Source organism: Hyperolius riggenbachi, chromosome 12 (genome assembly GCF_040937935.1).
Source record: "Hyperolius riggenbachi isolate aHypRig1 chromosome 12, aHypRig1.pri, whole genome shotgun sequence".
In the NCBI taxonomy this organism is placed as follows: Eukaryota; Metazoa; Chordata; class Amphibia; order Anura; family Hyperoliidae; genus Hyperolius; species Hyperolius riggenbachi.
Window position 1 is genome coordinate 204,845,958 of NC_090657.1, and position 20,801 is coordinate 204,866,758.

The 20,801-nt window shown below is 44.0% G+C and overlaps 1 protein-coding gene across 3 annotated transcripts in view; it reads left to right on the forward strand.

The window, feature by feature from the left end:
- The window catches only part of GLP2R (glucagon like peptide 2 receptor), a 201,580-nt gene that overhangs the window by 165,470 nt on the left and 15,309 nt on the right, over positions 1–20,801 (forward strand). For all 3 annotated transcript variants that reach the window (XM_068264177.1, XM_068264176.1, XM_068264178.1), the window contains 3 exons: positions 3,618–3,687; positions 4,431–4,519; positions 18,801–18,939. In XM_068264177.1, coding sequence (XP_068120278.1) covers positions 3,618–3,687; positions 4,431–4,519; positions 18,801–18,939 — 298 coding nt within the window. The remainder of the gene's footprint in view (positions 1–3,617; positions 3,688–4,430; positions 4,520–18,800; positions 18,940–20,801) is intronic.

The window sequence follows — 20,801 nt, forward strand, 5'->3', positions numbered from 1 at the left end:
TTACGCTACTCTGTAGCATTCCGCCCGCCATGCCCTCGCGCCATCCATCACGGCTCAAGCGTGCCATCGGCAGAATGATTCATGGTCCAATCTCCCAGCACCATATACATACTGTAAATATCGATCGCCCAGCAGCCGGCCAATAAATCACAGCGGGTAATTCAGGGCTGCGGCTACAAGAAATAGGCTGAGATTTCCGTAAGATACAGTTCTGTAGATGACGCAGAGCTGCTTACAGGAGTAATGCCGTGTAATAATACAGATAGGCTGGAGCCCCGCACATAATTACAGCCATACGTCACTGATAAACACTTACTACTGCTAGCACAGCCCAGTGATAGAGAGTTATATCGTCCTATAGGGCCAGTTCACAAAGGTAACAAGCAGAAAAGCGTTTGGCATAGTTTCCTGTCAGTTCGTTGTCGCGTTTTGAGTCGCTAGGGCATACATGTCAAACTGTGGCCCGCGGTGCCATCAAATGTGGCCCGCAAGTCGTTTCCCCACTTTGCATTATATGTGGCTTGTGAGCTTCTGAGTGCTAAGCCTCTATGGCCAAGCACTGAAACTATGAAGCCACATGGTTAAGGGAGAGGGGCTACTAGAAACCAGGGACTGGTATAGGAGAGGGAGGAGGGCCACTTGACATCAGCTAACGTTATAAGGGGGACAAAGGACACCAGGGGACTGTATAGGGCAGGGAGGTGGGCCACTAAACACCAGGAAACTCTATGGGGGGGGGGGGGGGGGGGCACTAGACACCAGAAAACTGTATAAGGTTGGTAAGAGGCCACTACACACCAGGGGGCCACTAGGCACCAGGGGAGTGTATATGGAGGACACTAGACTCCAGGGAACTGTATAGAGGGTACTAGACACCATGCGACTGTGGTGGAGGGGCACCAGGTAACTGTATGGGGGGGCACTAGACACCAGGGAACTGTATAAAGGAAGGTTGAAGGCCACTAGGCATTGAAGTTGGCCCACGTCTTGGCTTTCACTTTCGGCCCGCTGTGTATTCAAGTTTGACACCCCTGCCCTAGCGGGACACGGAATCACAAATGCAGCCAATGCTAGGAGCTACATGCAGCAAAAGTTTGATCAACCGATTGCGCAAGTGAAATGCCATCTCCAGACACACTAAGAATCTCATCCAATAATCTGAGCTGTTAAACATGACCTCTGTGTGAAATGAAGCTTATGCAGCTAAAAGTTCTCTGTGAGCTACAGGTTGAGGCACCGCACTATAGGAAGGACACAAATGTTTTAAAAGAAGTAACAAAATTAATCAAGTGGTTGGAAGGTCTCACTTAACAAGGAAGGTGAGACAAGCAGGGCTAATTTAGCTTGGAAAACAGATGACTCAAAGGTGACCTGACTAACGTGTATAAATACATCCAAGGGCAAAGTAAAAGCTTGCCAATGAGCTTTTATCCCTAGGTGAAAACAACATAGACATGTCCTGTTTTCTACCTTTTATAGCTGTGTAACTATGAATGAGTCAGTTTCGTGCTGTACTATATAGCTGGAAGATTGGGCACTGGAGACAGACGGAGGTGAGAATTAGGCTTAGTGGTTAGGGTTAGGTTTAGGGTTAGGCTCCGAGTCTAAATTTGAGTACACACGTCCGATAACGATCATTCGAAAACGGACGATAACGACAATCGGAATGATAGTCGTGCGTTCTAAAATTTCTAACGATCGTTTTTTGGAACGATAACGACCTTTCTCGCGGCGGATTTTTTAAACAGATAATCGTTCAATCGTTGCAGTGTGTACGTTTCTCAATACTAACATCGTTACGTGTGTACTGCGTCGCCCGATTTCTCATTGCGTCACTTCCGTTTGCGCACGCATTTTTTAGTGGTCGTCGTTCGGTACTTTTTATGAAAATCGTTCATGTGTGTACACGATCATTCGTTTCGAACGATATTTCCTTTCTCATCTTAATATCGTGCAAACGTCACAAATCGTTCGTAACGAATGATCTTTATCGGACGTGTATACGAACCTATAGAAGGTTAGAAGTCAGGAAGGTGTGGGGGTTACAGGGTTAAAGTTAGACATCAGGAAGAGGTTAATGCAAGGGTGGAAGTTACAGTTAACCACTTGAGGACCAGAGGTTTTTTACAATTCCACACTTAACAACTTTAACTGTTTATTGCTCGCTCATACAACTTAGCACCCAAATGAATTTTACCTCCTTTTCTTCTCACAAATAGAGCTTTCTTTTGGTGGGATCTGATTGCTGCTGCTATCATTTTATTATTATTATTTATTTTTTATTTTTTTTATTATAAAAAAAAAAAAAAAAATTTAATCCAATCCCTCCTTCCCCTCCCCTAAATTGGCCGTACACTACGTTATATACACTACACAACACTTACATTGATATATGGCTATGGCAGGGATTAGATTGTGAGCCCATCAGAGGGACAGTTAAGTGACAAGGCAGTACTCTGTGCAGCGCTGTGTTAGATGTCAGCGATATATAAAAATATTTTTTAGTAATAAATAAACATCGCAGGCAGCCTGCCAGCGGCTTGCACTAATCGCTGGCAGGCTGATTACTGCGGCCGTTTGTTTATAGTGACGGGAGCTTGCGCTTGTGCGAACTCCCGTATAATCTCGCTCCTTGTGAGATGACGCCATATGGCGTCCTGGAGGAACAACAGCGCCAGTCTGCGGCCGCCAATCTGTGTTAGGGTGCCTACTAAAAAAAGGTATATACTTTCCTCAGTAGACTGTAGACAGTAGGCCCCTGGGGGCCCTCATATGTAGGCACCCTTAAGCAATGCCACCTGTCCCTACCTTATGGATATGAGTTGATCGGGCAATTTACATTCTCATGCAATCAACACTGCACATAGTTCGTGGACACTAAGACAAAGTCAGAGTGTGGAGAAAGACAAGGAAGTTACTGGTGAATACATTAAGTACCACCTGGGCCTCCTATGCTCCAGGGCCCCATAGCATCTGCTATGACTGTTATGGCTGTTGCTACGCCCTTGGGTGGAAGTGTATGTACCATCATGGCTATTGATATGGACAAACAGGAGCGTAGCAATAGGGGGTGCAGAGGTTGCGACCGCATCGGGGGCCCTCCCTCAACTGTAGTATTATCTCTCTATTGGTCCTTTGCTCATAATAATGACTGCTATAGATGCTTTAAACGATAATAATCATTAACAAGCTGTTCCCCATCCCCTTCTTGCACCTCTGACTTTGTAGTTGCCATTGGCAGGTTTTGGTGCGCCGTAGCAATTGTTATGTGTAGAGAACTTGGGGGCCCCATGTAAAACTTGCATCAGACACACACATTTTCAGAAATGATGTACCTTGATGTGACCATACCGCTTCATTCATTCACCTGCAAATAAGACATTTGGAGTAGGAACACTGTTCGGAATAGAGTTGCTATTAACAGTGCAGAGATTCCTGCACACAAAACAAAAAAAATATATAATCAAGCTAAAGTAACATTCGATTTTAATACTGATAATATATTGAACCAAACTGATATCATTGTGGTTTTTTTCTCAACAAAGTGTAATTTCCCTTTAAGAGGTATGGATCCACCCTCTGCTCTGGCATGATATAATATGTCCTATATGTTTCAGGTGCTGGGGAACCAATAGGAACACAGCCATCTGGTACATCATTAAAGGACCCTTGCTTCTCTGCATCTTTGTGAGTTCTGAAGGTGTTGCCCATTCATAGCATACACAGAACACACTCAGTACATACATGTATACCATACACAGGGTGGGCAGCACAGTGGTGAGCACTCTTTTATTGCAATGCTAATGCTGGGAATACACCATGAGATTTTTAGCAGATAGATGGTTTGATAGATAATTTCCGACAAGTCCGATCTGATTTTCGATCATTTTTCTGATCAATTTCTTATATAAGTGAATGGAAATCGATCAGAAAAAAGGAAATTGCCCCGACAGACGCATAGCCTTAAAAGACCTTATACCCGCCCGGACAAAGTTAAACTGTGCCCCTGGCCACAAACCCACCGCAAAAAAAAAATATCGGGCTGTCGAAAAATAATGGGCACCAGGGAGGTTTGGCCACCACCTTAGGTGCCCATAGTCATTTTGGTTAAAGGGGGAAAATTGAGTGTCGGAGGCGCAAAATAGCTGGCGCTGGGGCCTAATGTTCCGCAGCCCCCAAATTTTCTGCTTCCACTTTTCCCTGCAAGGAGGCTATCTGTATGGTGCACCTGCAGCTGTTGCTTAATTTCAGTACACTGAATATGAAGCCACTCTCCTTAAAGTGGGCCATTTGTTACAAGCCCGATGTCGGTCTTCATTGCAAGTTTATCCACGTATCCATCTTACATAACACAACAGTGACGTTACATATAGTGCAGACAGCTGTGGACAAATTATCATAATGTAATACAAGCTGTCCGTGTCTTACAGGTCAACTTCATCGTACATATCCGGATCCTCAATCTCTTACATCTCAAGCTCAAAGCCCAGCAGCTGAAGTTTACAGATTACAAGTACAGGTGAGTGGCAACAATTTTTAGACATTATAGGAAGGGGGGAACTATACACATCATATGGGATTAGCTATACATATGACATGGGGGGCATGACTATGCATATTATATAGGGGATGTCTGTACAATTTATATGGGGGTGTGGCTAATGGTTATACATATTATATGGGGGGCATGGCTATACATATTACATGGGAGGATGACTATGCACATTATATAGGGGGCATGGCTGATGGCTATAATAATATATGGGGGGAGCATGGCTATACACATTATTTAGAGAGGGATGGCTATACATATAATATTGGGAGGGCATGGCTATACACAATTGGCTTGATTCACTAACCGGCGCTAAGCTGGTTAGTGTGCCCTAAGTGTTAGTGTGCGCAAACCACAGCGTTAGGTGGTTTGCGTCCACACATTTGAAATAATGCCGCTCACTGCGCGCGCAGCGGGTAATAGTGCGCGCTGCTGGCCCTTAAAAGTCGCACCCGGTGCCATGAAAATGGCGCATTGGGTGCCCGTTAAGCAAGGCTATGATGCGCCACTTCGAGGGCACCCGATGCGCCATTTTCTTTTAAGGGCCAGTGGGTGCAACGTTATCGTAACACCACGCACTAATATCGGCGCACCCGCGCTGCGCGCGCAGTGGTTTGCGCACACTAGCGGCCAAAAAGGACTTTTCACACCGGCGCTAAGGTTAGTAAATCAAGCCCAATATATTGGCGGGAGGGGGGACTATGCATGTTCTTGAGGGGGGCATGGTTGTACCTGTTAAGGGGTCGTGGCTATACATATTATATATTGCGGAAAGTGGCCATACTTGTTGTTGATGAGTAGCAAAGGCTTCACTTTTTATGGAGAAAGATGTGGTAGTTGAGAAACATGCTTGTTATAGAGGGAGGTGCTGTGCTGGCTATGCTTGTGCTTGTGATAGTGGGACAGAATAGCATACACAGTATGTGTTTATTGAGTTGGAACTCACATACACTTTTTATTAAGAGGAGTCATGGCTGTTCCTGTTATAGAGGGAGTAACATGGCTGCCCTTCTTGTTATAGCAGGGATACATAGCTGTTCCTGTTCTAGAGGGAGTAACATGGCTGCCCTTCTTGTTATAGCAGGGATACATAGCTGTTCCTGTTCTAGAGGTAGTGACATGGCTGCCCTTCTTGTTATAGGGGGAGGGGGAGACATAGCTGTTCCTGTTATAGAGGGAGTAACATGGCTGCCCTTCTTGTTATAGGGGGAGGGGGAGACATAGCTGTTCCTGTTATAGAGGGAGTAACATGGCTGCCCTTCTTGTTATAGGAGTAACATGGCTGCCCTACTTGTTATAGGTGGGAGACATAGCTGTTCCTGTTATAGAGGGAGTGACATGGCTGCCCTACTTGTTATAGGGGGGGGGGGGGCATAGCTGTTCCTGTTATAGAGGGAGTAACATGGCTGCCCTTCTTGTTATGGGGGGGGGGGGGGAGACATAGCTGTTCCTGTTTTAGAGGGAGTGACATGGCGGCCCTTCTTGTTGTAGGTGGGAGACATAGCTATTCCTGTTATAGAGGGAGTGACATGGCCGCCCTTCTTGTTATAGGGGGGGAGACATAGCTGTTCCTGTTCTAGAGGGTATAACATGGCTGCCCTTCTTGTTATGGGGGGGGGGGGGAGACATGGCTGTTCCTGTTCTTGAGGGAGTAACATGGCTGCCCTTCTTGGTATAGGGGGTTACGGGCATAGCTGTTCCTGTTATAGAGGGAGTAACATGGCTGCCCTTCTTGTTATGGGGGGGGGGGGGGGGACATAGCTGTTCCTGTTATAGAGGGAGTGACATGGCTGCCCTTCTTGTTATAGGGGGGAGACATAGCTGTTCCTGTTATAGAGGGAGTGGCATGGCTGCCCTTCTTGTTATGGGGGGGGGGATAGCTGTTCCTGTTATAGAGGGAGTGACATGGCTGCCCTTCTTGTTATAGGGGGGGGAGAAATAGCTGTTCCTGTTATAGAGGGAGTGACATGGCTGCCCTTCTTGTTATGGGGGGGGGGGAGACATAGCTGTTCCTGTTATAGAGGGAGTGACATGGCTGCCCTTCTTGTTATAGGGGGGGAAGAAATAGCTGTTCCTGTTATAGAGGGAGTGACATGGCTGCCCTTCTTGTTATGGGGGGGGGGGGGGCATAGCTGTTCCTGTTATAGAGGGAGTGACATGGCTGCCCTTCTTGTTATAGGGGGGGGGGAAGAAATAGCTGTGCCTGTTATAGAGGGAGTGACATGGCTGACCTTCTTGTTATGGGGGGGGGGGAGACATAGCTGTTCCTGTTATAGAGGGAGTGACATGGCTGACCTTCTTGTTATAGGGGGGGGGGGGAGAAATAGCTGTTCCTGTTATAGAGGGAGTGACATGGCTGACCTTCTTGTTATAGGGGGGGGGGGGGCATAGCTGTTCCTGTTATAGAGGGAGTGACATGGCTGACCTTCTTGTTATAGGGGGGGGGGGCTAGCTGTTCCTGTTATAGAGGGAGTGACATGGCTGCCCTTCTTGTTATGGGGGGGGGGGAGACATAGCTGTTCCTGTTATGGAGGGAGTGACATGGCTGACCTTCTTGTTATAGGGGGGGGGGGGGGCATAGCTGTTCCTGTTATAGAGGGAGTGACATGGCTGACCTTCTTGTTATAGGGGGGGGGGCCTAGCTGTTCCTGTTATAGAGGGAGTGACATGGCTGCCCTTCTTGTTATGGGGGGGGGGGAGACATAGCTGTTCCTGTTATGGAGGGAGTGACATGACTGCCCTTCTTGTTATAGGGGGGAGACATAGCTGTTCCTGTTATAGAGGGAGTGACATGGCTGCCCTTCTTGTTATGGGGGGGGAGACATAGCTGTTCCTGTTATGGAGGGAGTGACATGGCTGCCCTTCTTGTTATAGGGGGGAGACATAGCTGTTCCTGTTATAGAGGGAGTGACATGGCTGCCCTTCTTGTTATGGGGGGGGAGACATAGCTGTTCCTGTTATGGAGGGAGTGACATGACTGCCCTTGTTATAGGTGACAGACATGGCTTTATTTGTCATCGGGGAAACTACATTGTTACATGAGGACAGGTGTGGCTCTGCTTGTTATAATCAGGGGTTACATACAGTGGGTTGCAAAAGCCCCCTTGAAGTTTTCCACATTTTGTCATATTACTGCCACAAACATGAATCCATTTTATTGGAATTCCACATGAAAGACCAACACAAAGTGGTGTACACATGAGAAGTGGAACGAAAATCATACATGATTCCAAACATTTTTTACAAATAAATAACTGCAAAGTGGTGTGTGCATAATTATTTGCCCCCCTTTGATCTGAGTGCAGTCAGTTGCCTATAGACATTGCCTGATGAGTGCTAATGACTAAATAGAGTGCACCCGTGTGTTATCTAATGTCAGTACAAATACAGCTGCTCTGTGACAGCCTCAGAGGTTGTCTAAGAGAATCTGGGAGCAACAACACTGTGAAGTCCAAAGAACACAGAAGACAGGTCCAAGACAGGTCAGGGATAAAGTTATTGAGAAATTTAAAGCAGGCTTAGGCTACAAAAAGATTTCCAAAGCCTTGAACATCCCAAGGAGCACTGTTCATGCGATCATTCAGAAATGGAAGGAGTATGGCACAACTGTAAAGCTACCAAGACAAGGCTGTCCACCTAAACTCACAGGCCGAACAAGGAGAGCGCTGATCAGAAATGCAGTCAAGAGGCCCATGGTGACTCTGGACGAGCTGCAGAGATCTACAGCTTCGGTGGGGGAATCTGTCCATAGGACAACTATTAGTCGTGCACTGTACAAAGTTGGCCTTTATGGAACAGTGGCAAGAAGAAAGCCATTGTTAACAGAAAGCATAAGAAGTCCCGTTTGCAGTTTGCCACAAGCCATGTGGTGGACACAGCGTCATGTGGAAGAAGGTGCTCTGGCCAGCAGGACAATGACCCTAAACATAAAGCCAGGGCAACAATGGAATGGTTTAAAACAAAACATATCTAAGGGGTTAGAATGGCCCAGTCAAAGTCCAGATCTAAATCCAATCGAGAATCTGATGTGCAAAGCTGGTAGAGACATACCCTAAAAGACTGGCAGCTGTAATTTCAGCAAAAGGTGGTTCTACAAAGTATTGACTCAGGGGGCCGAATAATTACGCACACCCCACTTTGCAGTTATTTATTTGTAAAAAATGTTTGGAATGATGTATGATTTTCGCTCCACTTCTCACGTGTACACCACTTTGTATTGGTCTTTCACTTGGAATTCCAATAAAATTGATGCATGTTTCTGGCAGTAATGTGACAAAATGTGGAAAACTTCAAGGAGGCCGAATACTTTTGCAAGCCACTATAACTATATTATTTTGTTGTGTTGACTTTCTACTGAAGTCTTCATACTTTTTAGCTTAAAGTGTACCTGAAACCAAAAGAGTTAATTAATTTAAACTAACACCAAGCTTCATCCAGCCCCCTTTAGGCCGTGGGCTCCCTTGCTATCTCCCAAGGTCTCTCTGATTAACCGCTAGCCGGCTCGGTACGTTCTTTCAGACGCGCTTCCTTGCGCATGCATCGCCCATGCGTGCAGTCACATTCCCGTGGCTGGAGCATTCTGCACAGTACTGCACATGCACAGTGCAGCACTACCGGCCGGCGCATGATGGCACACGCACAACTGAGAATTAACATCGCTGAGAATGGAGCGGGGAGGATAAGGATGGAGGCCACGGTCCTCATGGGGCTGGAGGAAGCCCCAGGTAAGTATAGATCAGCAGTAGGACTCCTCCCAGGTTTACTTTAAGAGGCTGGAAGTATGAAAATTAAAAGGGACCTAAACTCAGAACTTCCTCTCTGTTGTAAAAGATAAGCAACAGCATAATAACCTTTCCAGAGAAGCACTTCTTTGTTACAGCTGATACAAATCCTGCAATAAATCTGCAGTGTGTCTACTTTCTGCTTTCATGGTAGCAGACATATTGTTAATATCCTGTGTTTACAAATTAGCTGCTCTGCTGTGGCAGAGGAGATTCCTGAGCTGACACAGAGATCAAATTACAACTTGTGATTAGTCACAGATGAGGGGTAATAAACTCTCTACGTACATACAGAGTGCATTTCTCTATGTTTTCCTTCTGTCCTGTGCCAGAGTTCAGGTCCAGGTGTACTATAAATTAACGGCTCTGGATGTATTCCTGGCTCATAAAAACAAAACAGTATGATTTGCATGGCTCCACCCACCGTCCTAATGATACACGTTGGGCAGTTGGAGAAGATCAAATGCAATTTATTTCTGTTTGAAGAAGGCAATAATGTTCAGGTAGAAATCTGAGAAATTCCGGCTTCCAGGACTACAGAGGTACGCCAGTCATATTACATTAAAATGTTCCTGCATTGACAGCTGCATATTAGGCAGTCTGCCATAGAGCTGAGCCACGATCAATAATGGAGTATAATTGCGTTATTGATTATGTTCCCATTCAGAGACACGAGCGTAGCAGCGGGCGATGTGTACAGTACTAATCGCCTACATGTGCCTATCTCTCGGGCTGTGTACTCATGTGCTCTGTGTATAAAAACAAATAATACAATAATTCCACTGGGTACAAGAAAGACACATTAAAGAGTAACTGTCAGGCATAAAATCCATAATCAATTCTCTATTACAAACTGTTAAGTAAGTAAAAAAGATGCTAACAAGGCAATTCAAAAGTTTAAAATCAATTTCACTTTTTTTTCCTATAGACTATTAGTCCCCCTACCCTCAGGCTCGTATCTCGTATGCTTGCCGCAGAAGAGAAGTTGTAATGCTTGCTAATTAAGCCTGATTGGCTGAACCCTCTGTCCCTCACCTCTGTTCCTCCCTGATTGCCCGCTTATTTTTGGTCACTTGCAGCTGCTAAGATGTGAGGGGGAAGGGGGCAGAATCCTCTGTCACTGTCCTCGGCCCCCCTCCTGTTGTGTGTCTCTGCACTCCTGCCGCATCCCCAACCCCCCCCCCGCCCTTCATCCCCCCTCGCATCTCCTCTCCTCCCCACCCTATTACTCACCGAAGCGGGGAGGAATTCTAGCAGTGCACACAGACTCACCTCCATATGGTTCCACGAGCTGGAGTTCCCATCTATATACACTCTGCACTACCGCTGGCAGTACTGCAGAGTGTATAGACCGGAACTCCAGTGCCACCATGAGCAGATGAGTCTGCACCCACTGCCTTTATTCCTCCCCACTAAGCTCTATAATAGTGCGGAGGGGAGATGCAAGGGAGATGCGAGGGGGGATGCAGGGGAGGCGGATGCCGAAGCCCGTGGGACCCAAGATGGCCCCTGCCATGGACAGAATTCTGCCCATTTCACTATATAAAACACACTGAAATCAAAACGTGGGCAGTGCAATACATCTGTTATGCAAGTAGAGCAAGTAAGTATCTACATAAATATGTGTTTTTTCCTCTGGCATAGTATGGCTAATAGTTGCACTTTAAAGAAAGGAAGAAGCCGGAAGCAAATATGTCTTCTACTCAGTACAGGTAATTACTCACACAGTAAGATGGGGATTTCTAAGCAGTCTGTACTCTACAGAGAGGGCGTATACTCCACAGAGAGGGAGTGTACTCCACAGAGAGGGAGTGTACTCCACAGAGAGGGCGTGTACTCCACAGAGAGGGCGTGTACTCCACAGAGAGGGCGTGTACTCCACAGAAAGGGCGTGCACTCCACAGAGAGGGTGTGTACTCCACAGAGAGGGTGTGTACTCCACAGAGAGAGCGTGTACTCCACAGAGAGGGCGTGTACACCACAGAGAGGGCGTGTACTCCACAGAGAGGGCGTGTACAGAAGAGCAATCATTATTATTATTATTTCTGTTAGCAGTCACATGAGGCCCCCAATCTGTGACAGGTTCTCTGCACCTCTTTCTGTCAGTAACCAGTGCACTTTCTCAAGCTCTGTTAGCAAAGTGTTCCTAATCAGTAGGAAACATAAGTTGGCTACTAACTGTACAATTTGCCAAACAATTGTTTATGAACGATTCTTTGCATGAATGATCGGAAATGATAGTTTGGGATCAGTAATGGACAAAAATGTCCTAACCAATCCAGTCAGATTGACAGGATTGATCTGAAAATCGGATCGATTTCATTAATCTGATTAGATTGGATAGGAGATTTCTGTCCACTAGTGGTCCCAAACTATCATTTCTGATCGTTCATACAAAATATCGTTCGAAAACGATTGTTTGGCAAATTGTATTGTTAGTGGCCACCTTAAGGCTCGGTTCCTATTAAAGCAGATACAAAAAGGGCATGGTATGGAAGGGTTCACACTTATTATTGCAGTAAACTGAACATTTTTTCTGCATGCACAATAAAATAGGCGTTTGCATGCAATTTTCGCATTGGTTTTTTTCTCAACCTCTAATGAAAGTCAGTGGGAAATCGCATGCCTAATTTATGCTGCAAGAAGTACATTTTTTTGTTCACACATGCAAAAAAAAAAACATGAGCGCGAAAATTTTCCATTGACTCTCATTAAATGAGCTGCATTTCGCACATTTGGAAAATACAGGCGATTTTTAGTAAGTCTGAACCCTGCCTAGCACTATAAAGGGGTGCACAATAAGGCCCCTAAAAAGTGCAGTGCACTGTGGTGGGAACTGCAGTGTCTAAACAGCTGAGACAGACCATGGGGTCATGATAACATTGCAACACTGTGTAGAACACTGTGAAGAAATGTTGGGGGAAAAAATTATATATATATATATATATATATATATATATATATATATATATATATATATATATATATATATATATAATTTTATTTTTATTTTTTTTAATGGTAAACATACCAGTAATTTTTCTTTAAAAATCGGTAGACATGAGTAGGTAATGTGCCAATCATACTCATTACTAGGCTGTGTTCCTTTTCGTCTTTCTCTGCCTGAAAGAGTTAAACATTCAGGTAAGCAGGTGACAGTTTCACAGGCCTGCCCCACCAATCTTTTGTGGTACTCACCAGCCTAGACCCTTTCTCCCTCTACTCTTTCAAATACCACAATGATGCAGTCAGGGCTGCACAGCCCAGTGAAGAGATTGTTCACAGCCTGATACATTTACATTGTGGGGACAGAGGCCGGCAGTTTCCATTGCATTCGTCATTCGCGATTATCGCACACCGTTACCGCCGCACACCCGATAAAGCATGTCTGATCAATACATTCAACCAATTTTGGCCCAAAATTGCTCAAATTGTCAATTGGACATGCTTTTGACAGCAAATAATAATTATTGAATCAAATGGTTATTTGCCTGCCTAATCGGTAGATGTTTGACCACCTTAAAGCTTGCATTACACACTTTGTGTTAACCACTTAAAGTGGACCCAAATTAAAAATACAAGATTTCAGAAATACAATCTATTTTCTAAATTATAATAATAAATAGCAGCCTTTTTTCAGCTGCATGATGACAAATATAAAATATTTTACATTTATTGGAGGAACCCCTCCCTTCCTTTCAAATTGCCGGGATTTTTCCGGCAAACTGGTGGAGTAGATGGTGTCCGGCAATGGAGGAATTGCTAATGGCTGCCCCCAGTATAACCCTAGCTATGAAAAGAGAAGGGTGAAAAGCATGCACTGAAATGCTCATAGGTTTGAAGGAGTGTTTATTTATCTTTGTATGTGTCAGAGTGGTGCAACTAAATATTTTTAATTAAAAAAATGTTTGGTTTGGGTCCGCTTTAAGGACAAGCAGACTTATAAAAACGTCCTGCTAGAGCCTCTTAACGGCTCCAGGACATTTTTCTAAGTCAAACGGCACTGCTGCCGATGTGCGCGTGCACGCTGCCGAGCGTGCTCCCGCCCGTGCACGCGCGTTCCCGTGCACGTGAGATTAGTGGAAGAAAAACACCTTTATTTTTAAATATATTGTCACCATACTTTGTACTAGGGACATAATTAAAATCTTGTTATTATTACCAGGACAAATAGGCAGATAAAATGTGTGGGTTTTATGTACAGTAGCAGTGTTTATATTAAAACTATAGGGGATGAAATTGGAGAAATAGTGTATTTTTTCATTTTTTCTTTGTTTTTCCCTTTAAAATGCATAGAAAATAAAGTAATTACTGAAAACAAATATCAACCCCAAAAAGCCTAATTGGTGGCGAAAAAAACAAGATATAGATCATTTCATTGTGATTAGTAGTGATTGAACTATTGGCAAATGAAAGTGATGAGCACTGAAAGGTGAAAATCGCTCTTGTTCGTTACGGTAAAAACCACTTTGGGGTGAAGTGGTTAAACCTGCTAATGTTTACATGAAGTGTTGACACAAAGCAAAGATTAGTAAAGCCATGTCGATATTCCATAATGGGACCCACATCTTGTTTACTGTTCAGAGTCTCGTTTTTGTCTAAATCCTCAGCGGCTTCTCAATCTGGGCCTTTTAGGACGCCGTCTCTGTGTGTAAAGCAAAACCATGATTGCAAAGAAGTGAAGTTTGAACTTCAAGCTCTGACAAGTTTAGAAAATAGTAGCTGGCTGCAAATTGGAATAGAAAGGTCAGCTCTAATACCATTATATTACAAAATAGCTTTTGAAGCTTTGATAGACTTTGCTAGCATTTCTTTTAACAACACAGAAATTAAACTTTAAAGGTCCATTGAGACCTACATTTCGAAGAGATCCAGAATCGGTAACCATTTGAGGTCTTGTTAGAGTCGGGAAGCTGTTGTATGTATTTATGTATAGGAAATGTTTGGAACATGATTTCTGCAACATTGCTGGACTAAGTATAGGATATTCCATTATTATGGAGAACATCTTTTTAAAGGACAACTGAAGCAAGAGGGATAATGGAGGCTACCATGTTTATTACTTTTAAACAATAAAGGCCACATACACACATCAGACTATAGTCTTTGGAAAATGAAAGATCACAGACCAATCTTACCACCCTTCATGTAGTATGAGAGCCATACTCTACACAGTCTATTCTATGGAGCTGAACTTCCCATCAGACAGAGATCGTTGCAAGATGCTGCACACACAGATGCTGTACAGACACAAAAGATCAGTATCTGCAAAAGATCTGTTCCTGCCAAAGATCCGTTCCTGCAAAATGCAATGATAGTCTATGAGATCTGCAGATCATCATACACACATGATTTAACTGACATTCATCTGCAGATCAGATCCACCAGGATGGATTTTCAGATCTGCAGATGATTGCTTGATCTGCAGATGAATGTCAGTTAAATCATGTGTGTATGATGATCTGCAGATCTCACAGACTATCATTGCAATTTGCAGGAATGGATTTTTGGCAGGAACAGATCTTTTGCAGATACTGATCTTTTGTGTCTGTACAGCATCTGTGTGTGCAGCATCTTGCAAAGAGTTTTTTCTGATGTGGAGTTCAGCTCCATAGAAAAGACTGTGTAGAGTATGGCTCTCATACTACATGAAGGGTGGTAAGATTGGTCTGTGATCTTTCATTTTCCAAAGACTATAGTCTGATGTGTGTATGAGCCTTAACTGTGAAAGCAGCCTAAAGCTGAGTACACACGTACGATAACGATCGTTCGAAAACGAACGATAACGACAATCGGACCGATAATCGTGCTTTCCAAATTTTCCAACGATCGTTTTTTTGGACGATAACGACCATTATCGTTCAATCCGACCGATCCAACCCGGCGGATTTTTTCGAAAGATAATCGTTCAATCGTTGCAGTGTGTACAAAGATCGTCCGATAATGATTATCTGTGGAGTAGTACGCATGTTCTTATTGCCTGTCATAACGTCACTTCCGTTTGCGCACGCATTTTTTTATCGTTCGTCGTTCAGTACTTTATACTTATATCGTTCACGTGTGTACACAATCGTTCATTACGAACGATCTTTTCGGTCTAATTTGAATATCGTGTAAACGTCACGAATCGTTCGTAACGAACAATCTTTATCGGACGTGTATACGAACCTTTAGAGGCAGATGATTAGCCACTGTTGTGGAATTGGAGTTGAGGAGTTGAAGGAATTTTTGGTTACTTAAGAGTTGGATTTGTACAAAAATGCACCGTCTCCTGATAAATTTAAACTGTAATTAAAGTGTGGCTTCATTCAGTGGTGGGCTTAGTTCAAAGGGCAGGGCTTAATCAGGGTCATGGCTCCACTCAGGACCAAAAGTACTCCAGGCAATGTTCTGGACCGCCTTTCCTTAAAAGCGCCCCTGAGGAAAAATATCATAAAATGTTCTAGTTCTCAGATAACAGTCATCATAAATAACTTGTATATACATTGTTAGCTGTGCTTAGTCCACAAAAATGAAATAAACCAATCAAAAAACACTTGTGTTGCTCCCATAAAGCAGTCACCATATTTTTATATGTTTTATATATTTTATATACATATCTGATTGTGTCTGTAAACCTCATGTGTGCACAGGAATATTTTCAATATAATAAATAACATCTACTATAAGAATAAAGCCTGATGAGTAGTTGTGTCACCAGTAGGGATGGTCAATGAGATGCAAATAATACTGTGTTGATAGAGGTTTATGTACATGTATGCAGCTTGAAAATGAACTAATCAAATTCCACCTTTGCTGGAAATGATTGGTCCATTTTCAAGCTGCATACATTTTTTTTAACAAAATTTGCATAATCCTGCATCAACTATTTGCATCTCACTGAGCTTCCCTCATCACTATAGCGACATCTAGCTGAGCTGTTTTGACTGACTGACATTCATATATCATTTAACCCTTTAACTGCCAAGCACACACTAGGTACGTTTTGGCAGACAAGGGCTCCAACTGCCAACAATGTACCTAGCACAGTTTTTGGGCAGTTTGGCCTAGTGCACACCAGAGCGGGAGGCGTTTTGCAGAAACGCATACTCTCGGGCTGCTGCAGATTTTGGATTGCGGAGGCGTTTCTGCCTCCAATGTTAAGTATAGGAAAAACGCAAACCGCTCTGAACAACGGCACTTCAGAGCGGTTTTGCCGGCGTTTTTGTTACAGAAGCTGTTCAGTAACAGCTTTACTGTAACAATACATGAAATCTACTACACCAAAAACGCTTCACAAAACCGCAAAATGCTAGGAGAAATGCTACAGAAAAATAAGAAAAAGCGTTTCAAATCTGCTAGCATTTTGCGGATCTGCTATCGGGTTTTGGTGTGCACCAGGCCAGAGTTGATTGTGGATTCAGCAGAATCAGGGCTTTTACAAACAGTAACATTTTTGTTCGAAAGTGTACCGTAATTGTTCTTTAAAAAAAAAAAACAATAGAAAACTATTTCGGTACTTATCCGTTAGCCGGGCGCATCCTCTAGGTGGCGACAAAACTCCACCAGAGTTACATCTTTCCCTACTATCCATGTCGGCCTGGAGGGGGAATAGTAATTAGCGCCACCTGCCGGATGCGCCCGGCTAACGGATAAGTACCACTATTTCTTTTTAAAGATTTTATTTTTTTATTTCACTTTTTTTAACATATTCTTTTTTCTTTTTTTTTTTAACACAGTCACTCAAATAATGTGTTTTATCTCCAGAAAAAGTATAACATTTTGTTTCAGTGTTCAAGCCCAATTCATTACGGGAAAAAAACAATATATGTACAATTGTTTCATCAATCCTAAGTAAACCTAATGAGTGCAAAATGTCTAAAAGCTGCTTGGCAGTAGATGTTCACCTTTAAGGGCCCGTTTCCACTAGAGCGAATCCGCATGCGTTCTCTGCATGCAGATTCGCATAACCAATACAAGTGGATGGCCCTGTTTCCACTTTTCAGTTTTTTCCTGCGTTTTTCTGTGCAGGATTTTTCTGCACGGTAGAGCCTGCAGAATTCGCCTGCGTGAGGAATGCAGGCGATTTGCAGGCTATGTATTTAATAGGGAAAACGCGCATGCGTTTTTTGCCGCGATTTCGCGTGCGAATTCGCATGAAAACTAATGTAAATTGAACCAGGCAGTGACATGGTTAAATTCACATATACCCTGCCTATGCGAAATCGCATGCGAAATCACGGCAAAAAACGCACGCGGAATCGCATCCGCATGCGATTTCGTCAGCGGTGGAATCCCGGTGATTCGCACCGCACTAGTGGAAACGGGCCCTAAGACATCGCCTGACAGGGAAAGGGTTAATATGTATTTTAGTAAATTACAAAGGAGTAATAATTTTTTAAAATGAGCTTTAATTAGTATAAACAAGTTCATTTGAGTTTTGAATAAACACATGTAACTATCATCAGCTCCTGTACCAATTCTACATGATTTCCATCTCACTTTATCAGTTGGTATTTTGTGTTCGTGGGGTTTAGATGATTTGCATTCTCTTTTTAAAGCTGATTTATCTTCTGTTTCAAGAAGGCAAATTACACCCAGCAATGCTTTTCAGTAGGAGGGCTTTTTGGTCTCTTTTATCCCCCTATACATTCCTAGTGGTTTTGGGTCACCGCAAGGTGCTTGGTTACTCTGTTGTGCTGGTCTTAGCCCTATCCCCATACATCCATATCAATCCCCGCCATGCACTGATGAGGACTAAAAGCCCAAAACAGGCTGTCTGCATGTGGGGTTGATGTGGCTCTGTAAATTGTATAAGCTATTGGCGTGCTCTACACTGGCGGTTCTGGATGCAAGGCTGGCTTCAGCGGCATAAAGAGATCATTTGCATATTCAGTAGGGATGCATTGTGGGTAACCACAGATAATACCGTGGCGCAAGTGTCTAGTATAATATACTTTGCATGCAAACCATATTGGAAGCTAAAGTTCCTCCTAGTTTAATAAATCTTAGTACTTGTCTTGGATGCAGGGCATGCATTTTTCAGTCTGACAGAGGCGGTGTTTGCCTGTGCGATTAACCATTCAATTGCAGCATGTGTTTAGGGATGCACAGCCTTCCCCCCACCTTTTCTTAACTTTGTAACTATATAACTATCAGGTTAGCTGCTCCCAGCCCCTCCTCCTGAGTTTCCTTTTTGCATGATAAGTAGTAGCAGATTTGCATATGATTTGCATCTGAATTGAATGCGAAGTGTGCAGATAGTCTATTTAGATGCTGCACACTGAGCTGGTGGTAATTTCAGATGCAGCCTTAGTGGTATGCGCTGGCGTTCTCCTCACAGATGATACTCAAAGCTGAATTATCGTTAGTACCTTCTGAAAGCAAATCACACCAAGCTTTTCAAACCCTGTTCTTAATTAAGATCACCACCTAGTGGAGACAGAGGAAAATAAAGTCTAAACTGTTTTTTTTTCCCCTCCTCTCAGATTTGCCAAAGCGACCCTCATCCTCATCCCCCTGCTGGGGACACACGAGGTCCTGTTCACCTTCGTCAGTGATGAGCACATCAAAGGGCTCACCAAGCACATCCTGCTCTTCATCCGGCTGACTATGGGCTCTTTCCAGGTAAGCTGTCACCCATCTCCTGTGTTACTGGGGACAGCTGGCTTTATTATTAATACTCTTACTATGTGGTTACAGTTACACGTACAGCAGGAAAATGTAAATGATTTGAATATGGTTGGCACAAACTTGCAAATTATGCTATTTTCCCCAAGGCCAAGACCCTACTTTATTATATTGGGCAGCACGGTCAGGGTCGGACTGGGACACCAAGGGCCCACCAAGGAAGTTTCAGCCTGGGGCCCACCCCCCTCTCCTCCCCCCCCCCCCCTCCTCCCCCCCCCCCCCATTTTGGGCTCACATACACATGTACTCTAGAAATTTTGCATGACTTTATGGTAGGGAATAGATTGTGAGCAATTCTGAGGACAGTCTCCAATAGGGATATGTCTAAATGCGAAACTAAATGGGTGTCACCACGCACTGGAACATCGGCGTGGTCATGATGAGTCATAGGCAGACTTAAAAAAAAAATACAAAACACAAAATAAGTAGCGGCGTTATTCACAGAGATTAGGTCCGACCAGATACATTGTAGATAAAATATTCAAGTAGTTACATGCCTCATAATTCATCAAGTAGTCAAATGGCAGCAGATACCCCCACAAAATGCAATCAGGTTGACGGCAGATACCCCCACACAATGCAATCAGGTTGGTGGCAGATACCCCCACAAAATTCAATCCAAAAGTCACTTATCTATTGCAAAGTGGCAACAGCAATTTAAACTAAATAAAAACGTTTTAACTCATACATGAACATTATGGAAAATCCAAGTTGAAAATAAACTGTGAAGATAAACAATTTCATCCATCCTACTCCTGAAAAATGTATTCTTTTTTTTTTATTTTAGAACCTCCCAGTTTTATTTTCTGTTTTAAAAAGCTAAAAAGTAGCTATTGTCTCATATGATGATGATTCAGCCTTTTCCATAGTCTCGCAGTTAGCAATCATGTGACCCTCAACAAGACAAATTCAGCAATCATGAGGTCCCCCGTCAAGACAAAATCAGCAATCATGAGGCCCCTAACAAGACAAATTCAGCAATCATGAGGCCCCCAACATGACAAATTCAGCAATCATGAGGCCCCCAACAAGACAAATTCAGCAATCTTGAGGCCCCCAACAAGACAAATTCAGCAATCATGAGGCCCCCAACAAGACATTCAGTAACCATGAGGCCCCCAACAAGACAAATTCAGTAACCATGAGGCCCCCAACAAGACAAATTCAGCAGTCATGAGGCACATAAATAAACAGCATTTCACATAAATAGGCAGAATGCCCACTTAATATGGTATACACCTCTCACCTGGCTTCTGAATTCTCCTCTACTGGCTGCTGTGCCAGGCAATACTGTTTTTGGCTGGATTGGGGATGATGTGTGGGCTGAAAGGCCTGGCGGTGATGCTGTGGCCGGCCTGGCGGTGATGCTGGGCTGTACTTGGCTGGCTGAAGTAAATGTTGGCCTGACTGTTGGTGGTGATGCTGTGGCCTTTTTGACAGTGATTCTGGGCTGGTTGGCTGGTGGTGATGCTGGGCTGGCCTGGATAGTTTAGGTAGTGACAGGTGCACCCTAGTTTAGGTAGCACCAGGAGCCTCCCAGCTTAGGTAGTGACAGGACCCCCAAGTTTAGGTAGCGACAGGAGCCCCCCAGTTTAGTTAATGACAGATACCCCCCAGTTTAGGTAGTGACAGGAGCACCCAGTGTTTGTAGTGACAGGTGCCCCCCAGTTAAGGTAGTAACAGGTGCCCCCCAGGGTATGTAGTGACAGGAGCCCCCAGTTTAGGTAGTGACAGGGCCCCCCAGTTCAGGTAGTGACAGGTGCCCCCAGTTCAGGTATTGACAGGCGCCCCCCCCAGTT